General features: G+C 46.4%; 1 protein-coding gene across 1 annotated transcript in view; it reads right to left on the bottom strand.

Annotated features, from left to right (window-relative positions):
- SNX30 (sorting nexin family member 30) overlaps nt 1-20,652 on the bottom strand; it is a 126,127-nt gene extending 105,475 nt beyond the window's left edge. The window contains exon 1 of the mRNA XM_003264007.3: nt 20,260-20,652. Coding sequence (XP_003264055.2) covers nt 20,260-20,415 — 156 coding nt within the window. The 5' untranslated portion in view covers nt 20,416-20,652. The remainder of the gene's footprint in view (nt 1-20,259) is intronic.
- Between the last annotated feature and the right edge of the window lie 2,728 nt (nt 20,653-23,380).

The raw sequence follows: 23,380 nt of genomic DNA, 5'->3' as shown, positions 1-23,380 counted from the left end.
TTTTTTCAACTTAACATTTTTTTCCATTGTTGCATGTAAGTATATACAGGGCTGACTTATTCCTTTTAATACTGCATTTCAAAAATTACCATAGTTTACAAAACCAGCACCCTACTAATAGCCATATAAGCTTTTATCTCTTGCTATTAAAAATAATACTGCAACAGGTATCCTTAAACACACAGCATTTAGCACAGGTCCATTTATTGAGTCACCAAATGTCTGTATACTCCACCCATACCAGGTTTGGTTCATGCATGGAAATTTAGCAATAAGCAAACCAGATCAGGCCCCTTGCCTTCAAGAAGTTTACAGCACAGTACTGGAGAAAGTAAACCAAGTATGTCTGGTGGTTTAAGTTCTGTGAAGCAAGATTAAAGCCAAGTAAAGAGGGAGAATAACTGGGCAGGGAGGGGGCTGCTACTAGTTTGTTTTTCATTTGTTTGTTTGTTTTTGACACGGAGTCTCACTCTGTCACCAGGCTGGATGGAGTGCAGTGGCCCGATCTCGGCTCACTGCAACTTCTGCCTCCCAGGTTCAAGAGATTCCCCTGCCTCAGCCTCCCAAGTAGCTGGGACTACAGGCACGTACCACCATGCCCAGCTAATTTTTGTATTTTTAGTAGAGATGAGATTTCACCATGTTGGCCAGGATGGTCTCGATCTCTTGATCTCGTGATCTGCCTGCCTTGGCCTCCCAAAGTGCTGGGATTACAGGCGTGAGCCACAGTGCCCGGCTAGGGGCTGCTACTAGTTTATACAGGGAGGTTGGAGGAGGCCTGAATGAAATAGATGAACAAGCCTGCAGGCTGTCTGGGCCAAAAGGCCTGAGGCAAGGGAGTGGGCAGGGAGAGAGAAGTGGACAGAGGACAGAGAAGCAGCAGAGCCGGATTACACATGTACTTGGAGCCCATGGAGGATTTGAGGGGAATGTGTGAGAACTGAGAAGTCTCTGGATGGTTTCAAGCAAAAGCAAAAAAGAGGCCAGGCATGGTGGCTCATGCCTGTAATCCCAGCACTTTGCGGGGGGGCCGAGGTGGGCAGATCACAAGGTCAGGAGTTCGAGACCAGCCTGGCCAACATGGTGAAACTCCATCTCTACTAAAAATACAAAAAGTTAGTCGGGTGTGGTGGCAGGTGCCTGTAATCCCATTACAGGGAGGCTGAGGCAGGAGAATTGCTTGCACCCAGGAGACAGAGGTTGCAGTGAGTCGAAACCATGCTACAACACTCCAGCCTGGCCAATAGAGACTCCATCTCAAAAATAATTAATTAATTAAATTTAAAAAGCAAGAGACATGATGCGACTGATGTTTCTTATGTTTTAAATAATCCCTCCGGATGCTGCCTGGATAAATGACTGAAGGTGGGAAGGTGGAAGCAGGAAGACTAGTCAGGCGGTTGGTACAGTAATGCAGGCAAGAGGGGATGACAGCAGTCAGGGTAGCAGCAGTGGAGAGAGTGAGAAGTGATGAGATTCTGGATATGGTATTTCAGAAGGACTTGCTGATGGCTTAGGTATGGGATGAAAAAGGGAAGAGCCAAGGCTAATTCCAAGGCTTATCCTTGGAATTAAGAGTGGGCTAGATAACTAGCTTGACATGCCTGTTGGAGATGCAGGGCTAAACATCAAGAAGGCAGTGGGAGACAGGAATGTGGAATTCAGGAGAGAGGTTTCTGGCCTGGAGTTATCAGTGTATAGATGTGTGAGGCTGGATGAGATTGCTTAGGGACACCATGCAGATGAAGAGAGGCCATATCAGCATGGAGTCCTAGAGCATTCCAACATTTAGAGCTGGGGAGATGAGAAGAAACCAGCTAAGGAGACAGAGGAGGAACAGCCAGTAAGGTACAAAAGGAACCAACAGTGAGTGGAATCCCAGAAGCCAAGTGAAGATTCAGCTCTTCCTGTCTGTGCCAGGGTGGTGCCTGGTCCATGCCAAGCTACAGAGATGCCTTAGTTATGCCCTCAGGATGACCGCATGGACATGGCTGCACCCACAGTAGTGGAGACTCCTGGCATCAAGCTCTTGGGGAAGTGGACATTTTCCTGCAGGACGGCATCGCAGTGATGGAGAAGTGATGCCAAGTGCCAGCCCCACAGCCCAGGATGCTATGTGGCCAAGCACTTCTGCAAGTGAAGGGAGGATCAAAAGACAGAAACGACCTCAATGTAGAGGTCTTTAATGATGTTAACTAGAGGTGGAGAGGAAAGAAAGCCTTCTCCCTTCATGTGCTAGTTTATCCGCAGGACAGACAGAAACAGAAAAGAACTTGTTGAATCAAAAGAAACATACATATTTATAATTTTGATAGATGTTGCCACATTGCCTCCACAGGTGTTTGTACCATTAGTCATATATGAAACTACACCTACTGGGCAAGGCTGAATGAGAAAAGCTGAAGGCATGCTTGTCTGATAGTGAACTTCCTCTGAGTGAATTAGAGAATTCTCCTAAGTCAACTGAGCTCAATCTTGGCTGCCCATTAGAATTATCATGGTGGCTCACGCCTGTAGTCCCAGGACTTTGGGAGGCTGAAGTGGGTGGATCACGAGGTTGGGAGTTCAAGACCAGCCTGGCCAACATGGTGAAACTCATCTCTACTAAAAATACAAAAAAATTAGCCGGCATGGTGGCGGGTGCCTGTAATCCCAGCTACTTGGGAGGCTGAGGCAGGAGAATCACTTGAACCTGGGAGACGGAGGCTGCAGCGAGCCAAGATTGCACTCTAGCCTAGGCGACAAGAGCAAGACCGTCTCAAAAATAATAATAATAATAAAAGAAGAAGAAAGAATTATCTAGAGAAACTTTACAAAAATATATATATATACTGCTCCCTGGGCCATCCTATTAGATCTAAATTTCTTGAGGTAGGGACCAGGCATCAGTATTGTCTAAAAGATCTTTGGAGGATCTGAATGCTTAGCCAAGACTGATAACCTTGTTCTAAGACAGTGTTTCTCAATGTTTAATGTGCATACAAATCACTTAGGGATCATGTCAAAATGCAGATTCTGAATCTCTGTGTCTGGAATTAGGTCTGAGAGTCTGCAGTTTCTATTAGCACTCAGGTGATGTCAATGCCACTCATCTATGGGCCACACATTAAGTAGCGAGGTTCTAAAGCAATAGATGTCGGCTGGAAACATATCAAGAGGAGGATGAGCTTAGCACAGGTAGGCAAGCAAGAATTCGCATGACATTCCAGGCAGCTCATGTGGAAAATCACTTGGCAGAGACGTAACTTCCCAGGAGGGGACCAGGGAGGTAAACAGGTACCTGATCACAGAAGGCCAGGCTAAGGACTTGGACCATTACTGTGTAAGCAATGGGGAGTCAATGCAGATCTCCAAAGATGGGAATGATGCATACAAGGCAGCATTTTATGAAGGTGGATTCTGGCTACAGTACTCAGAACAGACTGGATGGGAGAGGAGGGCCTGACTGAATGAAAGCCAAGAAAACCATTTAGATAATCATACATCCAATTAGGATATCAACAACAGAAATGAAGAGCGACATTAAAGAACAGTGGCTGGCGAGACAAAATGGCTCACGTCTGTAATCTCAATACTTTGGGAGGCCAAGGTGGGAGGATTGCTTGAGTTCAGGAGTTTGAGACCAGCATGGACAACACAGGGAAACCCTGTCTCTACAAAAAACACATAAATAAATAAATAAAATTAGCTGGATACGGTGGCATGCGCCTGTGGTCCCAGCTACTCAGGAGGCTGAGATGGGAGGATCACTTGAGCCTGGGAGGCTGAGGCTGCAGTGAGCCGAGATCACATCACTGCACTCCAGCCTGAGTGACAAAGTGAGACTGTCTCAAAAAAATAAAAAATAAAATAAAAAGTAACTCAAAATAAAGACCTAAACATCAGACCCAAAACCATAAAACTCCTAGGAAAAAAATCATAGGGGAAAAGCTTTATGACATTGAAGTTGGCAATAGATATGATACCAAAAGCACAGACAGCAAAAGCAAAAACAGGCAAACCTAAAAACTTATGTTTTGTCCAAAGGACACAACCAACAGAGTAAAAAGGCACTTACAGAATGGGAGAAAATGCTTGCAAAACATATATCTGATAAGGGGCTAATACTGAGAATATATAAACAACTTCAATAACAGTTTTAAAAGACCCAATTTTAAAATGGGCAAGAGACTTGAATGGACACTTCTCCAAAGACGACATATAAATGGCCAATAAGCATATGAAGATATATTGAACATCAGAAAGCTGCAAACCAAAACTGCAATGAGATATAACCCCACACTTTCTAGAATAACTACTATCAAAAAAAAAAGAAAGAAAATAATTAGTGTTGGCAAAGACATGGAGAAAACAGTACCCTTGTATACACTGTTGGCAGGATTGTAAAATGGTGCAACTGCTTTGGAAAATAGCATGATGAGTCCTCAAAAAAATTAAAAACAGGTTATCACATGATCTGCCAATCCCCTTCTAGGTATATATCCATATCCAAAAGAAGGTCTCAAAGAGATATTTGCATAACCATGTTCATTGCAGCATTGTTCACAATAGCCAAGAGGCAAAAGCAACCTAATGTCCATCAGAAAAACGAGTTAAGAAAATGTGATACATATACACAATGAAATACTATTCAGCCTTTAAAAAGATGGAAATCCTGTCACATGATGCAGCATGGATGAGCCTTAAGGATGTTATGCTAAGTGAAATAAGCCAGTCACAAAAAGACAAATATTGACAATTCTATTTACAGGAGGAATTTAAAGTATTCAAATCAATAGAAACAAAGTGGAAAGGTAGTGACCTGGGGCTGGGGAAGACAGAGAATGGCAGCAGTCATTTAATGGGTATAGAATTTCAGTTTTGCAAGATGAAAAAGTTCTGGAGATCTGTTGCACAACAATGTGAATATACTTAACACTACTACTCAACTGTATACTTAAAAATGGTTAAGATGATTAAAAACAAGCTGGGGTACTTAACGCCATCTTATTATACATTCATATCTAAAATTACCATTAACCTCAAATGTCAAAATCATTGTACAAAAGTCATAAATTGTATTTAATGTCTTTTCTTTGGGAAAAAAAAAGTACACATGCTTAGGAAACAACCCAATGTCCATCAATGGATGAATAAACAAAATGTGGTATATCCATAAAATGAAGTATTATTCACCCATAAAAAAGGAATGAAGTAATGCTGGAGGGGTGGAAGAAAAGGAGAGATATTGGTCAAGAAGTGTGAATTTTCCATGACCGGATGAATAAGTTCTGGAGACCTAATATACAGCATGGTGACTATAATGTATTTTATACTTAAAATCTGCTAAGAAAATAGATCTAGGCTGGGCGTGGTGGCTCACACCTGTAATCCCAGCACTTTGGGAGGCCAAGGCGGGTGGATCATGAGGTCAGGAGATTGAGACCATCCTAGCTAACACGGTGAAACCCCATCTCTACTAAAAATACAAAAATTAGCCGGACATGGTGGCGTGCACCTGTATTCCCAGCTACTCGGGAAGCTGAGGCATGAGAATCGCTTGAACCCAGGAGGCAGAGGTTGCAGTGAGCTGAGATCACGCCACTGCACTCCAGCCTGGGCAACAGAGTGAGACTCCATTTCAAAAAAAAAAAAAGAAAAGAAAAGAAAATAGATCTAAAGTGTTCTCACCACAAAAAGGAAATTATGTGAGGTGATGGATATGTTTAGTTAGCTTAATTGTGGTAATCATTTCACAATATTTAAGTGTATCAAAACATGTTGTACATCTTAAGTCTATACAATTTTTATTTGTCAATCATACTTCAATAAAGCTGGAAACGGAAAGGAATGAAGTACTGATACATACAACATGGAGAAGGCTTTAAGACATTAGATTAACTGAAAGAAGCCAGGCACGAAAGGCCACACATATTGTATGATTCCGTTTATAGGAAATGTCCAGAATAGGAAAACTCCAGAGACAGATGGCAGATTAGCAGTTGCCAGGGGCTGGGAATAGGGAAAATGGAGAGTGTTTGCTCATAGGTATGGGGTGTCTTTTTGAGATTATGAAAATGTTCTGGAATTAGATAGCAGTGACCGTTGCATTATCTTGTGAATATATTCAAAACCACTAAAGTGTATGCTTTAAAAGGGTGAATTTTATGGTATGTGAAGTATATCACAATTTGTAAAAAGCATATATGCCTTAGAAAATCTATAATTTTTGACCTACTTTTCCTCAAATTCCTGTTCTATTCTTGCCATCATTCAGCCAGTTCCTAAAGCCAGTGACCCTAGAGTCTCTTCTGCAGTGATCTTTCACTGTTTGGCCTGCATACCTCACGGCTGCTTCTGAACCCGGCAGCTGGAATTGGGACTGCCTTACTGTTTCAGTCTCCTCCCCCAGCCACTGTTGATTGGCCCAGGTTGAGCTCAGTTGATCAGCCTAAAGGCAGGCATGTGACCCAAGCCAGGTCTCCCTGACCTTTTCCCCGGGAAGATAGACTCACTCCCTTTCTGGAGGCACAGCTGTGCAATGTGAGGGGGGGGCACGCTGCCACAATTCCCCCTACGTGGATGATGTTGGTCTGAGAGAATAAAGCCGACTCTCAGTAGCATTCAGACCCCTGGTTCCAGCTCACTCCTACGTTAAAGCAAGCCTGTCTATAGGCTCACCTTTTTGCTAAGTTAATGCAAACTAGATATTATTTGCAAGCAAAACCACTAACCAGTACACTCTCTGAATCCAGTGAGCCAAAGCTCTACTGAAACTGCCTCCTCCAACCTCCCACTGCAACAGCCTTCTTCTTGGACTCCTTGCCTCCAGGCTCCACCCACCCAATCCCAGCTAGGTCTCGATCAGTGACTCTAAACCCAAACACGGCCCTGCTCCTCTCCTGCTTAAAACACTTGATTGGAATGAAAAGATTAGCCAGGCACAGTGGCACATGCCCATAGTCCAAGCTACTCAGTAGGCTGAGGTGGGAGGATTGCTTAAGCCCTGGAGTTCTAGTCAAATATGATTGTGCCACTGCCCTCCTCCACCCTGGCCAACAGAGTGAGACCCTATCTCTTTAAACAACAACGACAAACATTTAAGTGGTCTCCCAATTGCTCAGGTTAAAGTCCTTACTATTTGCCACTACAGACCACAGCCAGGACCCTACCAACCTTTCCAGCCTCATCAATCCCCTTGCTCGCTGTGCCTGCATCACTTGACACTGCTAAGCTTTGGTATGTGCTGGTTCTTCTGCCTGAGTTGCTCTTCCTTCTGTCCATTTGTAAGACATGTATTCCTTCATTCTCCAGCTCAAACATCATCTTCTTTGGAAAAGCGACCATCCTCCAAAGCAAGGTCTCACCCTACTTTATTCCCTATACATAACTTTCATCATAACTACATGGACATAGGGCGTGGAATGATAAACAAAGGAGACTCGAAAAAGGTGGAGGGAATGGAAGAGGGGTGGGTGATGTGAAATTATTGAGTACAATGTACATTATTTGGGTGATGGGTACCCTAAAAGCACTGGATTTCACTACACAATCTATCCATGTAACAAAATTACATATGTACCCCATACATTTAAACAAATTTTTTTTTTTTTTAAGTCAGAGTCTCACTCTGTCACTAGGCTGGAGTGCAGTGGCACGATCTCGGCTCACTGCAATCTCCAACTCCCTGGTTCAAGCAATTCTCCTGCCTCAGCCTCCCAAGTAGCTGGGATTACAGGCATGCACTACTACGCCCAGCTAATTTTTGTATTTTTAGTAAAGACGGGGTTTCACCATGTTGGCCAGGATGGTCTCAATCTCCTGACCTCGTGATCCACCCTCCTTGGCCTCCCAAAATGCTGGGATTACAGGCATGAGCCACGGTGCCCGACCTGCCACTCAGGTTTAACAAATAATCTTTTAAAAAACATAATAACTGGGCCAGGTATAGTGGCTCACACCTATAATCCCAGCACTTTGGGAGGCCGAAGTAGCAGGATCACTTGAAGCCAGAAGCTCAAGACCAGCCTGGACAACATAGTGAGACTCCTCTACAAAAAAAAAAAAAAAAAAAATTAAATAGCAAGGCACACTGGTACACCACTAGGAGCTAAGACTGGTCAGGAGCTGAGGACTACTCAGGAGGCTGAGGCAGAAGGATCACTTAAGCCCAGGAGGAGTTTGAGGCTGTAGGAGCCAAGATTGTGGCACTATACTCCAGCCTGGGCAACAGAGCAAGGCCCCATCTCTAAAATATATATATATATACATATATAAACTGTAGCAGATGCTGTCAGTGCCCCACCCATACATCCCCTCACCCTGATCACACTTCAGTGCCCACTGGTCTGACTCCCACCTACCAGCATCTGCATGTCTTGGCCTGACCGCTTCCCCTGGCCACTGAACCTGCTTTGCCCACCCATGGGGCAGGCTAGAAAGCACCTGGTAATTCACGTCTAAACAACCCACCCAAGCAGCCGTCAACCAATGAGTAAAGAGAGCTGCTGTTTGAAGGCCCCAGCTACCTCACCTGGAGTGGGAATAACCGAGGCTCGTGTTCCATGCTGGCTCCCAACGGCTTCCCCTGTGGGGTAAAGCTCCAGCTCTGCTCAGTGCAAATTGGCTTGGTAACGTCGCCTCTGCTGATTGCCTTCCCTTCCCTGTCTCACTGCCTTGCTCCTCTAATGCCAGTTCCTTCACCTCTCAAACGAACTATGGGCGATTAAATGCTTTCTCAGGGTCTGCTTCTAAGGCAATAACAAAACTTAGCATTGCTGTGGTCTTTACTGTGTCCCAGACACTAAACACTCAACTAAGCTTCAGAATCCCCCTGTAAGATAATCCAAATTTTAGATAGGGGAAACAGAGGCATTACAAGGTTAAGAAACTTGCCCAAGGCCACAGAGCTAAGTAAATACATGCAGCATTTTTCAAATGCTACTGCAACCATCTGTTGATGTGTCTCTCTTCTTCGCTGGACCATTAACGTCTCAGGGGAGAGATCTTTTTTATCTTTCTCTACAGCCCCAGCATGTAGCACAGAGCCAAGTACGTAGCAGATGCTCACGAGCTATAGGGGTTTTGAAAAGCACCTGCACTCGGCCACCCAAACACGCTGTATGCTTTTCCCGCCTCTGTGCCCCTTCTCAAGCAGGAACCACCAAACACCTTTTCCACTATCCCACTTCCCCCCACCAACACACACACAAAAATTCACACAAATGACAATTCCTGATCCCTGCGCTGGCTGCCAAAATTAAGAATTCTATGGGGCAAGGCAGACATAAGACAGCATATGAGTCCTCTAATGTCTAGTAAACAAACCCAATTGCTCATACATGAATCAGTGCCTGTTGGCCAGACTGTTGTTTATGTACTTATTTTACTTTGAGAGGCTCTCATTTATCGTGGAACACCTGCCTTCCCCTCCCAGTGGCCTTCACTAACACTTGATTTTCAAACTGCGATGACATCCTACCCCCTATTTTATTGTCAATATGCACTTTGTCTAAATTCTGACCTCAAACCTCTCCATCTTCTATTCCAATCTCTATTTGGATCTACTGGGATTACACATCTATTTAATAAAAAAGAGCTTCCTGGAGGCAGCATTTGTTTGAGCCTTGAAGTTTGAGTACGCTTGCAACAGTGGCCTTCAGGCACCCTCTGTCCTGAATGCCTGACTTGAAATCGTGTCCACGTCATCTTTACACTTCACTCGCACATGTGCTTCCCGGTCTGCGTTCCCCCTTTCAAAGAGGGCACCACTATTCAGCATCAATCTCCTGGACTTTCTATTCAGTCACCCCCACTACACCAAAATCTGTCATCTTTATATTTTCTAATCTTTCTCTTCCCAGGCAACAAGTCCAACCAAAACCAGGTTAATTCTTCCTATCTTACCTCTTTCACTGCTGGTCTCTCCTCCTCCCAAGCCCTGATCACACATCCCCCTGCTCAAAAACCCTCTTGGGGCTGGGAGCAGTGGCTCACACCTGTAATCCTAGCACTCTGGGAGGCCGAGGAGGGTGGATCACCTGAAGTCAGGAGTTTGAGACCAGCCTAGCCAACATGGTGAAACCCCGTCTCTACTAAAAATACTAAAATTAGCCTGGCGTGGTGGCATGCACCTGTAATCCCAGCTACTCGGGAGGCTGAGGCAGGAGAATTGCTTGAACGCAGGAGATGGAGGTTGCAGTGAGTCAAGATAACACCACTGCACTCCAGCCTGGACGACAGAGCGAGACTCCGTCTCAAAAACAAACAAACAAACAAACAAAAAAAACCCAAACCCTCTAGGACTAGCTACTGCTGAAAGAATAGAAGCTAACCTCCACATCACAGCACTCAAAACAGTCTCAATCTCCTCCTGACCTGTGTACCCATCTCCTCTCTCACTAATCTCCACCTCTAGACTCTCAAAACCCACTCCCAACGCATGACCCAATTCAGTCCTCCCCCAGTGGCCACAGATCTTTCCTGTCTCTGCCCTTCACCTTGGGGCTTTTCCCACCCCACATCTGAAAGCCCCCTCCAACTTCATGGACCTGGTGAAAACACAACCTCTGCGACCTCAGCTGATCTGCAGACATACCCCCAGCTAGTGGGGCTGCCAATAGGAATAAACACCCCCTTCTCCCTACTCCTCAGGTAAAACCCAATTTTCAAGTCATATTTTAAGGTCACGGTATTGGTAATTTAAGTTTCAAGTGGCAAACCAAATTGAAAACAATATTAACAAAAGGGAATTTATGACGCCCTATAACCAGGAAACCGTGCTAACTTCAGGCACAGCTGGCACAGTCAGATCCTGAACTCAAATGATCTTGCCCCTCTTCCTCTCCTAGCTCTACTTCCCTCTGGCTTCATTCTTAAGTCAAGCACTCTCTGCGTTGAAGGACACAACCATTCACAATCCAGTAGAAAGACAGACATTCTTTCCCCCATCATCCATCTTGTAAATCTCAGGAAAGATTGCCTGGCTCTCTTTAGGGTCACACATCCACCAGGGATGCTATTTTGGCCAATATAAGATATTGATATTAGACCAGAATGGGAAGGATGAGGAGAGAAGCTGGGGTATTTCTGTACCAGCCCGACCCCTGCTCTCTGCCTCAGATCGTGTCCCTGGCAGCGGCTGCCTCCCCTGCAGGGCCCCCTTCCTCTGAGGTCCCAGCTCCTGCTCAATGACCCCGCCACAGGTCTAGTTCTCACAGAAGCTCCTGGGTTCTACTTAACATCGCCTCTTCCCCTAACCCTCCAGTCCTGAGGGTAACAGCAACTTCCTGCTATTGCTACTCTCTGGGTCAACTTACCATCCATCACCTATGCAACTAACTCCTTGCATTATAGTCTCTCTGTCTGAAATACCTTCACTGGCTTTTATTCCCTGATCAGACCTCAGCTGATATAGAAATTGACAATGCATAGGCCAAAATGTAGAAAGAAATGTGGAGAGTACAATATCAAGGAACAACCACCACCATCACCTCCCATTTCTTAAAGGTTTGCTGTATACATCACCCACTACTCTACAAACTCGCTGGGTCTTCCTATCAACCCAGTGATGTGGGCACGTCTGTTATCCCCTTTTCACAAATGAGAAAACTGAGGCTCAGAGACGTTAAACAATTTGCTGTTACCAAGACTCTAAGTGGTGGGGCTGAGACTCAAATCCAGACAGCATGATTCCAGCATGAACACTTTTTTTTTTTTTTTTTTTTGAGATGGAGTCTTGCTCTGTCGCCAGGCTAGAGTGCAGTGGCGCAATCTCAGCTCACTGCAACCTCCACCTCCCTGGTTCAAGCAATTCTCCTGCCTCAGCCTCCCAAGTAGCTGGGCCTACAGGTGCATGCCACTATGCCCAGCTAATTTTTTGTATTTTTAGTAGAGACAGGGTTTCGCCATGTTGGCCAGGATGGTCTTGATCTCTTGACCTCGTGATCTGCCTGCCTTGGCCTCCCAAAGTGCTAGGATTACAGGCATAAGCCACCGTGCCTGGCCTGCGTGCACACCTTAAAACAGGAAGTGGAGGGGAAGCGTTTCAAGCAGGAGGTTATCAATAGGATCAAGTGCTACCTACCAAGGGGTCAGGCAAAATAAGGACTATAAAGCATCTACTGGATTTAGCAATAATGAGGTCACTGAAGACCCTGAAGAACAGAGTCAGAAACCAGGCAGCAGGAGGCTGAGGAGTACGTCAGAGGTCAGGAAGTGGAAGCAAGGGCCGCAAACCTTCTCTTCGGAAAGTGTATTGTAAAGAGGAACCACAAAATAGGGCACAAGGCCAGGCATGGTGGCTCAGGCCTATAATCCAAGCACTTTGGGAAGTTGAGGCAGGAGGATCACTTGAGGTCAGGAGTTCGAGACCAGCCTGGGCAACAAAAGCAAGACCTTATCTCCACACCGCCCCCCCCCCAAAAAAAGGCACCAGATGGAGGAGAAAAGAAAATCATGGCAGAGCTTCCTTTATTCTTTCTCTCTGTGTGTGCGTGTGCACGTGCGTGTGCTTTTGTGTGTGTGTGTGTGTTTAACAGAGACAAGGTCTCACTATATTGCCCAGGCTAGTCTCAAACTCCTGGCCTCCAGCAGTGTTCCTGCCTTGGCCTCCCAAAGTGCTGGGATTATAGGCAAGAGCCACCACGCCCAGCCACTCTTTGTGTTTTAAAAATGAGAGCAAGTTGTCCAAGCATAGTGGCTCACACCTGTAACCCCAGCCTTTTGAGAGGCTGATGCAGGCAGATGGCTCGAGCTCAGGAGTTCAAGACCAGCCTGGCCAACATGGCGAAACCCCGTCTCTACCAAAAACACAAAAATTAGCCAGGCGTGCAGGAATTCAAGACCAGCCTGGCCAACATGGCGAAACCCCGTGTCTACCAAAAACACAAAAATTAGCCAGGCGTGCAGGAGTTCAAGATCAGCCTGGCCAACATGGGGAAACCCCATCTCTACCAAAAACACAAAAATTAGCCAGGTGTGGTGGTGCGCGTCTGTGGTCCCAGCTACTCAGGAGGCCGAGGCAGGAGAATCTCTTGAGCAACAGGAGGCGGAGGTTGCAGTGAGCCAAGACCGTGCCACTGCACTCCAGCGTGGGTGACAAAGCCAGACACTGTCTCAAAAAAAAAAAAAAAAAAGAGAGCGCAACTTGAGTGTGTTTAAATATTGATGGGAGTGAGCTGGTTGAGAGGGAGTCCAAAGATACTGGGGTAAGTCAGGAGGCCAAACAGAGCAGGGTCTCCAAGAGGATGGGGGGTGGCGGGTGGGTCTATACCCTCAATCAGCCTTAGACTCTCTCCATGGAATGAGAGCCAGAAAGAAAACATGGCTATGGAGTCAGATCATTCTGAAATTTGAAGAAGGGAAGTTCCTTTCTGGTGGCTTCTATCTTCTCTAAGGTGGAAGGTGAGGCAATCAGCAGAAGGAAGGGTGGAGTAGAAGGGTGGAGGGTATGAGGAGCAGAGAAAAGTTTCAGATAAGCCACTGTGCAGACAGAGGGTCTGTGGAAAAGAAGGAGTGTCCAGGAACACTGAAGCCCCAGCTGTGGCTGAAACCTGTGAACTTATATTGGCAGCAACGCTTGAGCTTCCTGAGCACCCTGGTTGTAGATGAAAGACATGAACAAATGGAATGAACCAAGCTGGGTATAAAAAGAAGAGAGCAAGGGAACTGAATATACAGGCAGAAGCAACCATGGAGATGGGCCACAGAATCGAAAGGAGGTAGGGGAATCCAAGAGGTCACAGAACAGAACAGGTATAGTCAGTTGTTAATGACTCAGAGACCCGGAAAGCCAGGAGGGGAAAGCAAGACAAAATGATATATGCGCGGAAAAGGGAACCTTTGTACAATGCTGGTAGGAATGTAGATTGGTACAGCCATTATGGAAAACAGTATGGAGGTTTCTAAAGACATTAAAAATAGAACCACCATATGACCCAGCAATCCATCTTCTGGGCACATACCCAAAGGAACTGAAATCAACACCTCATAAAGATATCTGCACTCCCACGTTCACTGCAGCATTATTCACAATAGCCAAGATATAGAAACAACCTAAGCAGGCCTCAATGGACGAACAGATAAACTGTACTGTGTGTGTACACACAAAACCGAATATTATTCAGCCCTAAAAAAGAATGACATCTTGTCATTTGCCATAACATGAGTAAGCCTGAAGAAAATTATGCTAAGTGCAATAAGCTGGACACAGAAGGAAAAAAACATTAAATGATCTCACTTATATATGGAATCTTTAAAAAAATTCAAATATATAGAGATAGAACACAAAATAGTGGCTACCAAGGGCAAGCGGGAGAGGAAATGGGAAGATGTAGGTAAACAGATACATAATAGCAGATATGAAGGAGTGTACAAGTCTGGAGATCTAATGTAGAACATGAGGACTAGAGTTATTAATAACAAAATTGTACTGTACTTGACAATCACGCTAAATGAGTCGATTTAGATGTTCTTGCCACAAAAAATGAGTAACTATGAGATGATGACTGTGTTCATTTGCTCCACTATAGTAAACTTTTACTATCTATGTGTATCCCATAACATCAAGTTGTATACCTTAAATAAACACAATAAAATGTGATAATATCCAGTGGCACTATTTCAAAGCTGGAATGCTTCTAGGTATTACAACGCAGGGTGCGGCCGTGGGAGAGAGCAGATGAACTGTTAAAAAGGTGAAGGTGCCAGGGGCAGTGGCTCACGCCTGTGATCCCAGCATTTTGGGAGGCCGAGGCAGGCAGATCACCTGAGGTCAGGAGTTCAAGACCAGCCTGGCCAATATGGTGAAACCCCGTCTCTACTAAAAATACAAAAATTAGCTGGGCATGGTGGCGGGCGCCTGTAGTCCCAGCTACTCAGGAGGCTGAGGCAGGAAAATTGCTTGAACCCCAAAGGCAGAGGTTACAGTGAGCTGAGATCGTGCCACTGCACTACAGCCTGGGCAACAGAGCAAGACTCCGTCTCAAAAAAAAAAAAAAAAAAAGAAAGTGATTAAAGATAAGGAGATCAAGAAACTGGTAATTTTGGAGAGGTGGACAGATCAGCCATGTGAATGATTAAAGCCCTGTGGTGAGGACATGATTTCAGAAGACAGTAAGTTGGGATCTAAAGATTTAATGAATGAGAGTGAGAATCTGTGAAGTTGGAAAATGACAAAGAAAACAGTAGTGGAAGGTCTGTAGTGGATATTTGTTTCCTGCTTATCTAACATCTATTTCTTGATTTTGCTCTGGAAACCACCTCCTCCCTTCCCAGGCACAGAGGGGGCTTCCAAAATATTTGTAATATTCTGTATCTTAATCTGGGGGTAGGAACATTTTATTATTCTTTCAACTGTACAGATAACTTTTACTCTTTATATACACACATTGTTATAAACTTCATGTATATATTCCCCAATTTAAAAAAAAAATCCTTTCCTCATTCCAAAGATAAGTACCCGATTCAGGTCTGCGCAATCAGAATCAGAGACTGGTTTAGGCGCCTGACCCAATTTAGACCAATGAGACACCAGCCCAGAGCTTTGGCCAGAACTATCAGGAAAGGAGTGCTCTCCTTCTGCTGGAGCTGGGAAGCTTGTTTATAGAACATATCCCTTCACTGGCATGAGAACAAGGCTGACACAGAAGAAAGCAGAGCCAAGAGATGGAAAGTGACAGATCCCCAACATCACTGGAATACCTTGCTCTAGCTACTCCTGAAGCCAAAATACCTGGGCCTTTTCAGCAACGTGAGCCAGTAGATTTTTTTTTTCCTGTATCCAGTTTGCATTCAGCTCATGTCTTTTTAACTAATAAAGAATCCTAACTAATTCAGGGCAATGCTCAAGGTAGTCTCAATTGAACAGCCTATGTGATCCTTTTCAATACATAATCCAACTATGCCCCCCTCCTGCTCAAGACCCTGAAATGTCCCCTGCCCATGCTAACTTCCCACCCCATGGCCCTAGCAGTAAAGGCCAAAGTCCTCAGGGTGACTGGCCACACTCAATATAATCTGACCCCTCCCTTCTCTGCCCCCAGCCTCTAACTCTCCAATGCTCACTCTGCCCGGACACAATGGCCTCTAGGCTGCTCCCTGACACACCAGCCCTGTGCCTTCCGGCCTCTGCTTGGGCCAGTCCCTCCCCGGACACTCTTCTCCAGATACTCACCCACTAACTCCCTCACCTCCTTCCAGTCTGCTCAAATGTCAAGTTCTCAACATGGCCTGCCAAATCCTCTTCCTCGTGGCCAGTTCTCCTTTTTCCTCCTTCCATGGCATTTAGTAATACAGTACAAACTCCCTGAAATGTATCCAGTGAGGGCAGGGTTTTCTGCCAATTTATTCAAGTTCCTAGAACAGTGCCTGGCTCATAGTAGGCCCTCAAACATGTATCAAATGAACAAAAAGAATGACAGGAGCCTCAAAGGAGCAGAGCCTGGTTTGTAAAAGGTGATGGAGGAAAAGCCTTCTCTATTTTGAAGACTTCAGAGGATGTCTAAGTGACCTAAGGAGGCAGGAAGTAGATAAAGAGTTCAGAGAAGAGATTGAGGATGTGGGAGGAGGTGTTAGCCACACAATAGGGCTTAAGAATCCAGTATTAAATTTTGGGAGGGGCACAGAAGTTAGAAGCTGAGTCAGAGGAGAAGCAGCCTGGAGCTATTTGCCGATGAAAGTTAAAAAAGGAGAGTAAGGCTAAGTGATGTATTTACATTTTAGATGGAGATAGCCATATAAGGTCCAGTGAGGCTCATGCCTGGAATCCCAGAACTTTGGGAGGCGGAGGTGGCCAGATCATCTGAGGTCAGAAGTTCGAGACCAGCCAGGCTAACATGGTAAAACCCCATCTCTACTAAAAATACAAAAATTAGCCAGCTGTGGTGGCGGTCACTTGTAATCTCAGCTACTCAGGAGGCTGAGGCAGGAGAATCACATGAACCCAGGAGGCAAAGGTTGCAGTGAGATTGCGCCACTGCACTCTAGCCTGGGCAACAGAGTGAGACTCCATCTCAAAAAACAAAAAAAAAAAAGGCCCAGTGAGTTTAGCAGGCATCAAAAGAATGAGTCCTGGCAACTTCTGGTAGATAGAAAGGATTCCTCCTTTGGGAGCCTATGAAGGGAGGCATCACACCATGATTTGAACAATTTGAGAAACTGGTGGAGAGTCCATCATATTTAGTCTTTCTCTTCTATCCAAGCACTACAGAGTTCATTCACAAGTGTCACCTGGACCAAGACACCAGTCTACCCTGTTCATCGCACCATCTTGGGCCCTCAGAAAGCAATTCCCCTCTGCATAATAACCCTGTACTATGATCAGCCTGTCAAACCTTCATTCCCCTGGCCCAGAACTGACGCAGAATCCCTGTCATCCAGGATCACAACCCCAGTATCTAACAAGACAAAACTGGCTTCTTTTCAAAGACAGACCATAGCACTGAACTGTCCTAACACCCCTCTGATGACCCTCATGCTGCTGAGGCAGGAGAAAGCCAGCCACAGGGAAGGCTTCCTTCTTCTGGCTCTGACTCACCTCTGTGGCTTGCTAGCTTCTCTCTACAGAAATGTCTTCAGAGTTATAAGACCATACGTGTATGCCAAGATTCAAGGAAAGTGTTACTCCTAGTCAGAGAAAGAAATTACAATGCTTAGCCTCTAAGGAAAAGTGGCTTACTATAAATCAGGCCCTTGAGAATGGTGTCATTTAGATGCTCCCCACAGCTGTTGAAATTTATTAAATATTCAATAATTAGGCCAGGCACAGTGGCTCACGTCTGTAATCCCAGCACTTTGGGAGGCCGAGGCGGGTGGATCACTTGAGGCCGGGAGTTCGAGACTAGCCTGGCCAACATGGCGAAACCTTGTCTCTACTAAAAATACACAAATTACCCGGTTAAGGTAGCACACGCCTGTAATCACACCTACACGGGAGCTGAGGCACGAGAATCACTTTGACCAGGGAGGTGGAGGTTGCAGTGAGTCAGGATCAGGCCACTGTGCTCCAGCCTGGGTGACAGAGTGAGTCTCTGCTCAAAAAATACATATATATTCAATAATTAATAATGCCTTCAAGACTCTCCCTTCTACATAGAACAGACCCTTTAAAGGAAGCCATCAGTAATTGGACTTGAGACTGACTTCTTGACCACTAACCAGATCTTGGTGGTACGGGGAATTTGTCTTCCAAGTGCTTATTAGTAAAATGCGCATACTTCTGAGTCAGGTATCATCCACGAGTGAATCGTTAAGTAAATACTTTAAATAGCTATCTGTAGTAGCCAGTCTTCAAGATGGCCCAATGATCCCCATCTCTTGGTATGCACACCCTGGTATTCACACTCTCTCCCCACATTGTACCAGTGCCAATCTGTGTGACCAACAGAATACAGCAGAGGCATGTCATTTCCAAGATAAGTTATACAAGACTGGCTAGAGTCTTGAGCTCTCTTGGATCACTTGCTCTGGGGGGAAAAACCAGTTGCCACATCAAACAGCCCTATGGAGAGTAACTAAGACCTGCCAACAGCCATGTGAGTGAGCTTAGAACTGGATCCTCCCCTAATCCAGCCTTCAGATGACTGCAGTTCAAGCCAACAACTTGACTGCAACCTCAAGAAAGGCCTAATTCAGAACCACTCAGATTGTCCCACAGACACTATTTCCAGGTGGTAAGTTTTGGGGTAATTTGCTACACAGCAATAGATAATTAATTCAGTGTCCCACACAGAACTGAGAAGGAAATGAGGTCTAACCCCCAGTTCCTACACTATTTTAAGACCAATTTTTGTCGACAAGAAAGCAAATTTATTCAGTCATTCAACATTTTTTGGAAACAGGGTCTCACTCTCTTGCCCAGGCTGGAGTACAGTGGTGCAATCATAGCTCACTGCAGCCTTGAACTCCCGGGCTCAAGCAATCCTCCCGCCTCAGCCTCCTAAGTAGCCTGGATTACAGGTGCATGCCACCATGCCGTGTGTGTATGTGGAGATGGGGTCTCGACATGTTGCCCAGGCTGGTCTCAAACTTTTGGTCCAGAGCAATCATCCCACCTCAGCCTCCCAAAGTGCTGGTATTACAGGTGTGAGCCACTGCACCTGGCCTCCGGTAGCTTTTTTAATTTTCCTGTTCCTAATGCTTTGGAACTTCACTCCCTGCTTTCACAAACCCTCTGCAGAAGGTACATCAAGTCCCACTCTCTAGTGATTTTAAGTGCTCAGTGCCCTTCTGACTGCAAGGCGGGCAGGTTATATTTTCTCATACTCCTTTTTTACTGTACCACATGGTGTCCCCTCTAACGGGAGAAGAAAGTTAGGTAGGTCCCTTGCTCCCATTAATATTGGGACAAGGGAGAATTCATTTAGTATGTTACTAGGGAGAGAAAATTTTGATCACAAGGCCTGAGAACAATTCTAATTTCTGCAATTAGTGACTAAGTGACGGCAGGAGCGCGGATACAACACTGCTCAAGTCTCCTTCACAGCTGAAATGGCCATGGGGGTAGGGAGGAGGCCGTCCCTTACCCCTGCCTGGAGTCTGCTGTCTCCAAGCAGCAGGAGGGTTGTGCTGCTCTAAGAAAATCTGAAGCCTTCTTCCGTACAAAGAAGGTCAAAGGGCGAGCTTTCTTTCCATCAACCACAAAACCAGCCTCTGCCAAACCTAAACAGAGTGGTAGGACGTCGGAGGTGAATGGAGTCCCAGACAGAAAACCACGAGGCTCTCCTCCCGCCGCCGGCTGGGGTCTGAGTCAGGTGACTCCTCAGGACAAACAGCAAACCTAAAGAAAGATCACTCCCCACATGACTGACTGTGGGGGAAGAAGACTCTCGCTGTAAGCCCAGGGCTGCCCGGTCCCAGCACGGAAAGCCAGGAACTCCTGCTTTCCGTGCAGTCTTGGGAAACTGGAGGAGCTACAAGTTATGCAGCAGCTCAGCCTGCAGGGATGCACCTGGAGGAACTCGGAACCCCATCCGAGGACACAGGCGCCCTGCCCTGCACACACGCCTCCCGCCCCAACACACAGGCTGGACCCCTCCCCACCAGCTGTCACCGGTGCTCGCGACCAGTCACAGGCAGCGAAGCCCGTCCCTCTGCGGCTGCGACCCCGCGGAGGCGGCAGAGGAGACGCTTTCGCCGAGGGCTCCGGGGCCAGGACACGCCCGTCCCCCGAGAAGGGGCGGCAGGGTGGGCGCGGCCCCAGGCCCAAGAAGGCTCCGGATCCATCATCCCCCACACGGGGAGCGAAATAAGCCTCCCACTCCCCGGCCCCAGGCGCCCCACCTTGTCACCGAAGCTGCGGGCCATCAGCAGGTCCGGGCTGGGCGTGCTATCACCACCCACGGCCTCCTCGCTGCTGGAGCCGGCCAGCGGGTGCGGCATGTCGCGCAGGGAGTGGGGCCCCGTGGACGGCAGGGCCTTGGGGGGCCCGCCCGCCATGGCGCGCACCGCTCGGGACGCGCCGCCGCCGCTTCCTCCTGCTACCCGCCGCGGCGAGCTCCCCGAGCACCCAGGGCCGAGCCCTGCTCGGCCGCCGCTTAGCCCGAGGCCTTGCACCGGCCGTGCTGGGAGCCGCCGCCACCCGCCGGCTAGTCTCTGCGGGCGCTCAGACGCTCCGCTCCGCGCCGCGCGCCCCCGCTCCGCGCCAGGGCCCGCCGCAGGTCCGCTGGCAGCACGGCCGCGGCGCCCAGCCCACACAGCCACGCCGCCCACCCGCTCCGGCCCCGCCCCCGAGGCGCCGCGGCCGCCCGGGAGGGGGCGGGGAGGGCGGGGAGGGAGGGGAGGGGGCACGTGGGGAAGGAGGGAGGAAGGGAGAGAGGGAGGAGGCGCGGCCCCGCCCCCGCCCGGCAGGAAGTGCGCCCTGGGCCTCTGCGGCTGTCCTCTCAGTGTCCAACGCTGCCTCGCGGAGGCCGCCGTGCGGAGCAAATATCTAACGGAAATCAGAGGTGGAAAAGAGGTTGGAGGAGCCTGTTCCGTTCCACCCGCGTTTACTGATGCGCCCACCAGCAGCCACGCTTGGGGTTGGGGGCTTTGAGGACACGCACATGAGTCAGGGTCTTCTGGCCTCTAAGGCACGCGCAGGAAGAACGCTAAATAGACGGAATTACGACCCATATCGGAAGAATAGCATAAAGGGCGACGAGGCTCAAAGGAGCTAGAGGACATCGGGTGGGGAACCTGGAAGGGACCTCAAGGAGGCGGTGTGGGGAGTCTTCAGGCTCACTCTGAGGTCCCCATTGTGGCTTGCTTCTGCAGCTGAGCTGGATTTGTGTAAAGTCAAACCTCGGAACAGCGAGCATGAGTAGAGAGCCTCAAATGATATGCGACTCTTCAACTCACACTTTGGCGGAAGAGACTTTTGAAAGAACCATGAGGTTCAAGTTATTTTTCACGCATTTGTGCTTCCTTTCCAGGCCTTGGGCTGAGCTGATTCTCAGCTTTATTTGCTGGCGTGGTGCAAATAGTCAAGGTGTTACTTCTAGCCCTTTGGGGTATTGGTTCACCTCCTTTTTCCACCTTACCTGTCCCTGGATCTTCTGTTTCCAAGGCCAAGTCTTTAAAGGGTTTTCAGTCCCTCTAGCAAAGTAAGGGGTAGGGAGGCTCATCGTGAGGGACCACATTTTCCTTACCCATTCCAAACTCAAAGTTTGCCTAGCTTACCTGCTAAAAGGTGATGATAGATCTTGACTCTGGGATTCACTAAGGCCTCTCCCACAGTTTTCTCTAGAAACAAATAGAAGAGAATGCAGAGGGTTGAAACCTACCCAAAATATCAGTCAGAGACTCTGAGCTTCAAAGACCTAAATTAAGTAATTTATGTAGGGTTGGACCCTTTGTCCTCAAGCTATCATCTTTATCTCCTCCACATAAGCCTGCCTTGGCTGGGAAAAATAGCATTCAAAGGGCACTGGGAACAATTTTAAATGCTGCATCTAAGGAATGCCAAGTTCTGGTCCTCTTGGAGTTGGATTAAAATTGTTGACACTTTCACATTCAAGGGCTGCTTACAACTACTACAGACCCTATTATCTGTTCTTCTGAATTAGTGTGAAAACGAATAGCACAATATAACTAGAAATGAGTATATACCTCTATAGATGTATAACATAGGTTTTTCTTATTGAATGGTGCTACTTACTTTAACAACTAGGCTGCCTTAAATATAATGGAGATCCGTATGGATTCAAACTCTATACAAGCTTTCTCTTTAGGACACCAGGGGAAAGTGAAAAAAGAACCACATTTGAATTCTGCTTTGTCACTATAAGTGGGTGACCATGAGCAAGTTACTAACCTCAGTGAACCTGTTCCTAACCTAAAAAGGAGGAGAATGGAGAGCAGGTAATAATACCTTATGAGATGGTTGTGAGAGTTATATAGCATTCTTTATATCATAGTCCTAGCAAAGTGCTGGCATGGAATAGGTGTCCCTAAATGTTAATTACCTACCTTCCTTTCCCTTTCTGTCAGATTTTCTCTACTATTCTTATGAAATAATAAAGAGTTTTTGTAATTAAATATGCTTTACTATTCTGAGTAGGGTCTGGTTGAATATATATATATATATATATATATATATAGCCCAGGTAGGGTGCCTCACACCTGTAATCCCAGCACTTTAGGAGGCCAAGGTGGGAGGATCACTTGAGCCCATAAGTTCGAGACCAGCTTGGGCAACATAGTGAGACCCCCATCTCTATAAAAAATTTAAAAATTAGTCCGGCATGGTGGCACATACCTGTAGTCCCAGCCACCCAAGAGGCTGAGGTGGAAGGATTGCTTGAGTCTGGGAGGTTGAGGGTGCAATGAGCTGAGATTGCACCACTGTACTTCAGCCTGGGCAACAGAAGGAGACCTTGTCTCAAAATAAAATAAAAATATATGCACATATATATATGTGTATATGTGTGTATATATATATACATATATATGTGTGTATATATATACATATATATGTGTGTATATATATACATATATGTGTATATATATACATATATATGTGTGTGTATATATATACATATATGTGTATATATATATATACATATATATTTGTGTATATATATATACGTATATATTTGTGTATATATGTGTGTGTGTGCGTGTGTATGCTGACCTCCAAAGTCTTCCATTTGCTCAGTTTAGATTGGAGTACCACTTTTCTATGCTTCCACCAAAAAAAGGACCCAGACCCAGAGTTCCTAAAAGGCCATATGAAATAGTTTATTACAGTTTATTTATTTATTTTCCAGTTTCCTGGTTGGTCGATAGCAGCTGGCCACAATTATCCAGTGGGTAGTCATCAAAACTAAAGAAAGTGAATTTATATGGAAAGTATTTTGGTAGAAAGTTTCCACCATGAAATTTAGCCCAGCCCTGCCCATTCATATTCACCATTTCCTGTGGT

Source organism: Nomascus leucogenys, chromosome 8 (genome assembly GCF_006542625.1).
Source record: "Nomascus leucogenys isolate Asia chromosome 8, Asia_NLE_v1, whole genome shotgun sequence".
NCBI classification, from domain to species: Eukaryota; Metazoa; Chordata; class Mammalia; order Primates; family Hylobatidae; genus Nomascus; species Nomascus leucogenys.
Note: the sequence above shows the minus strand (reverse complement) of the source record. Positions and strands in the feature narration are given on the sequence as shown.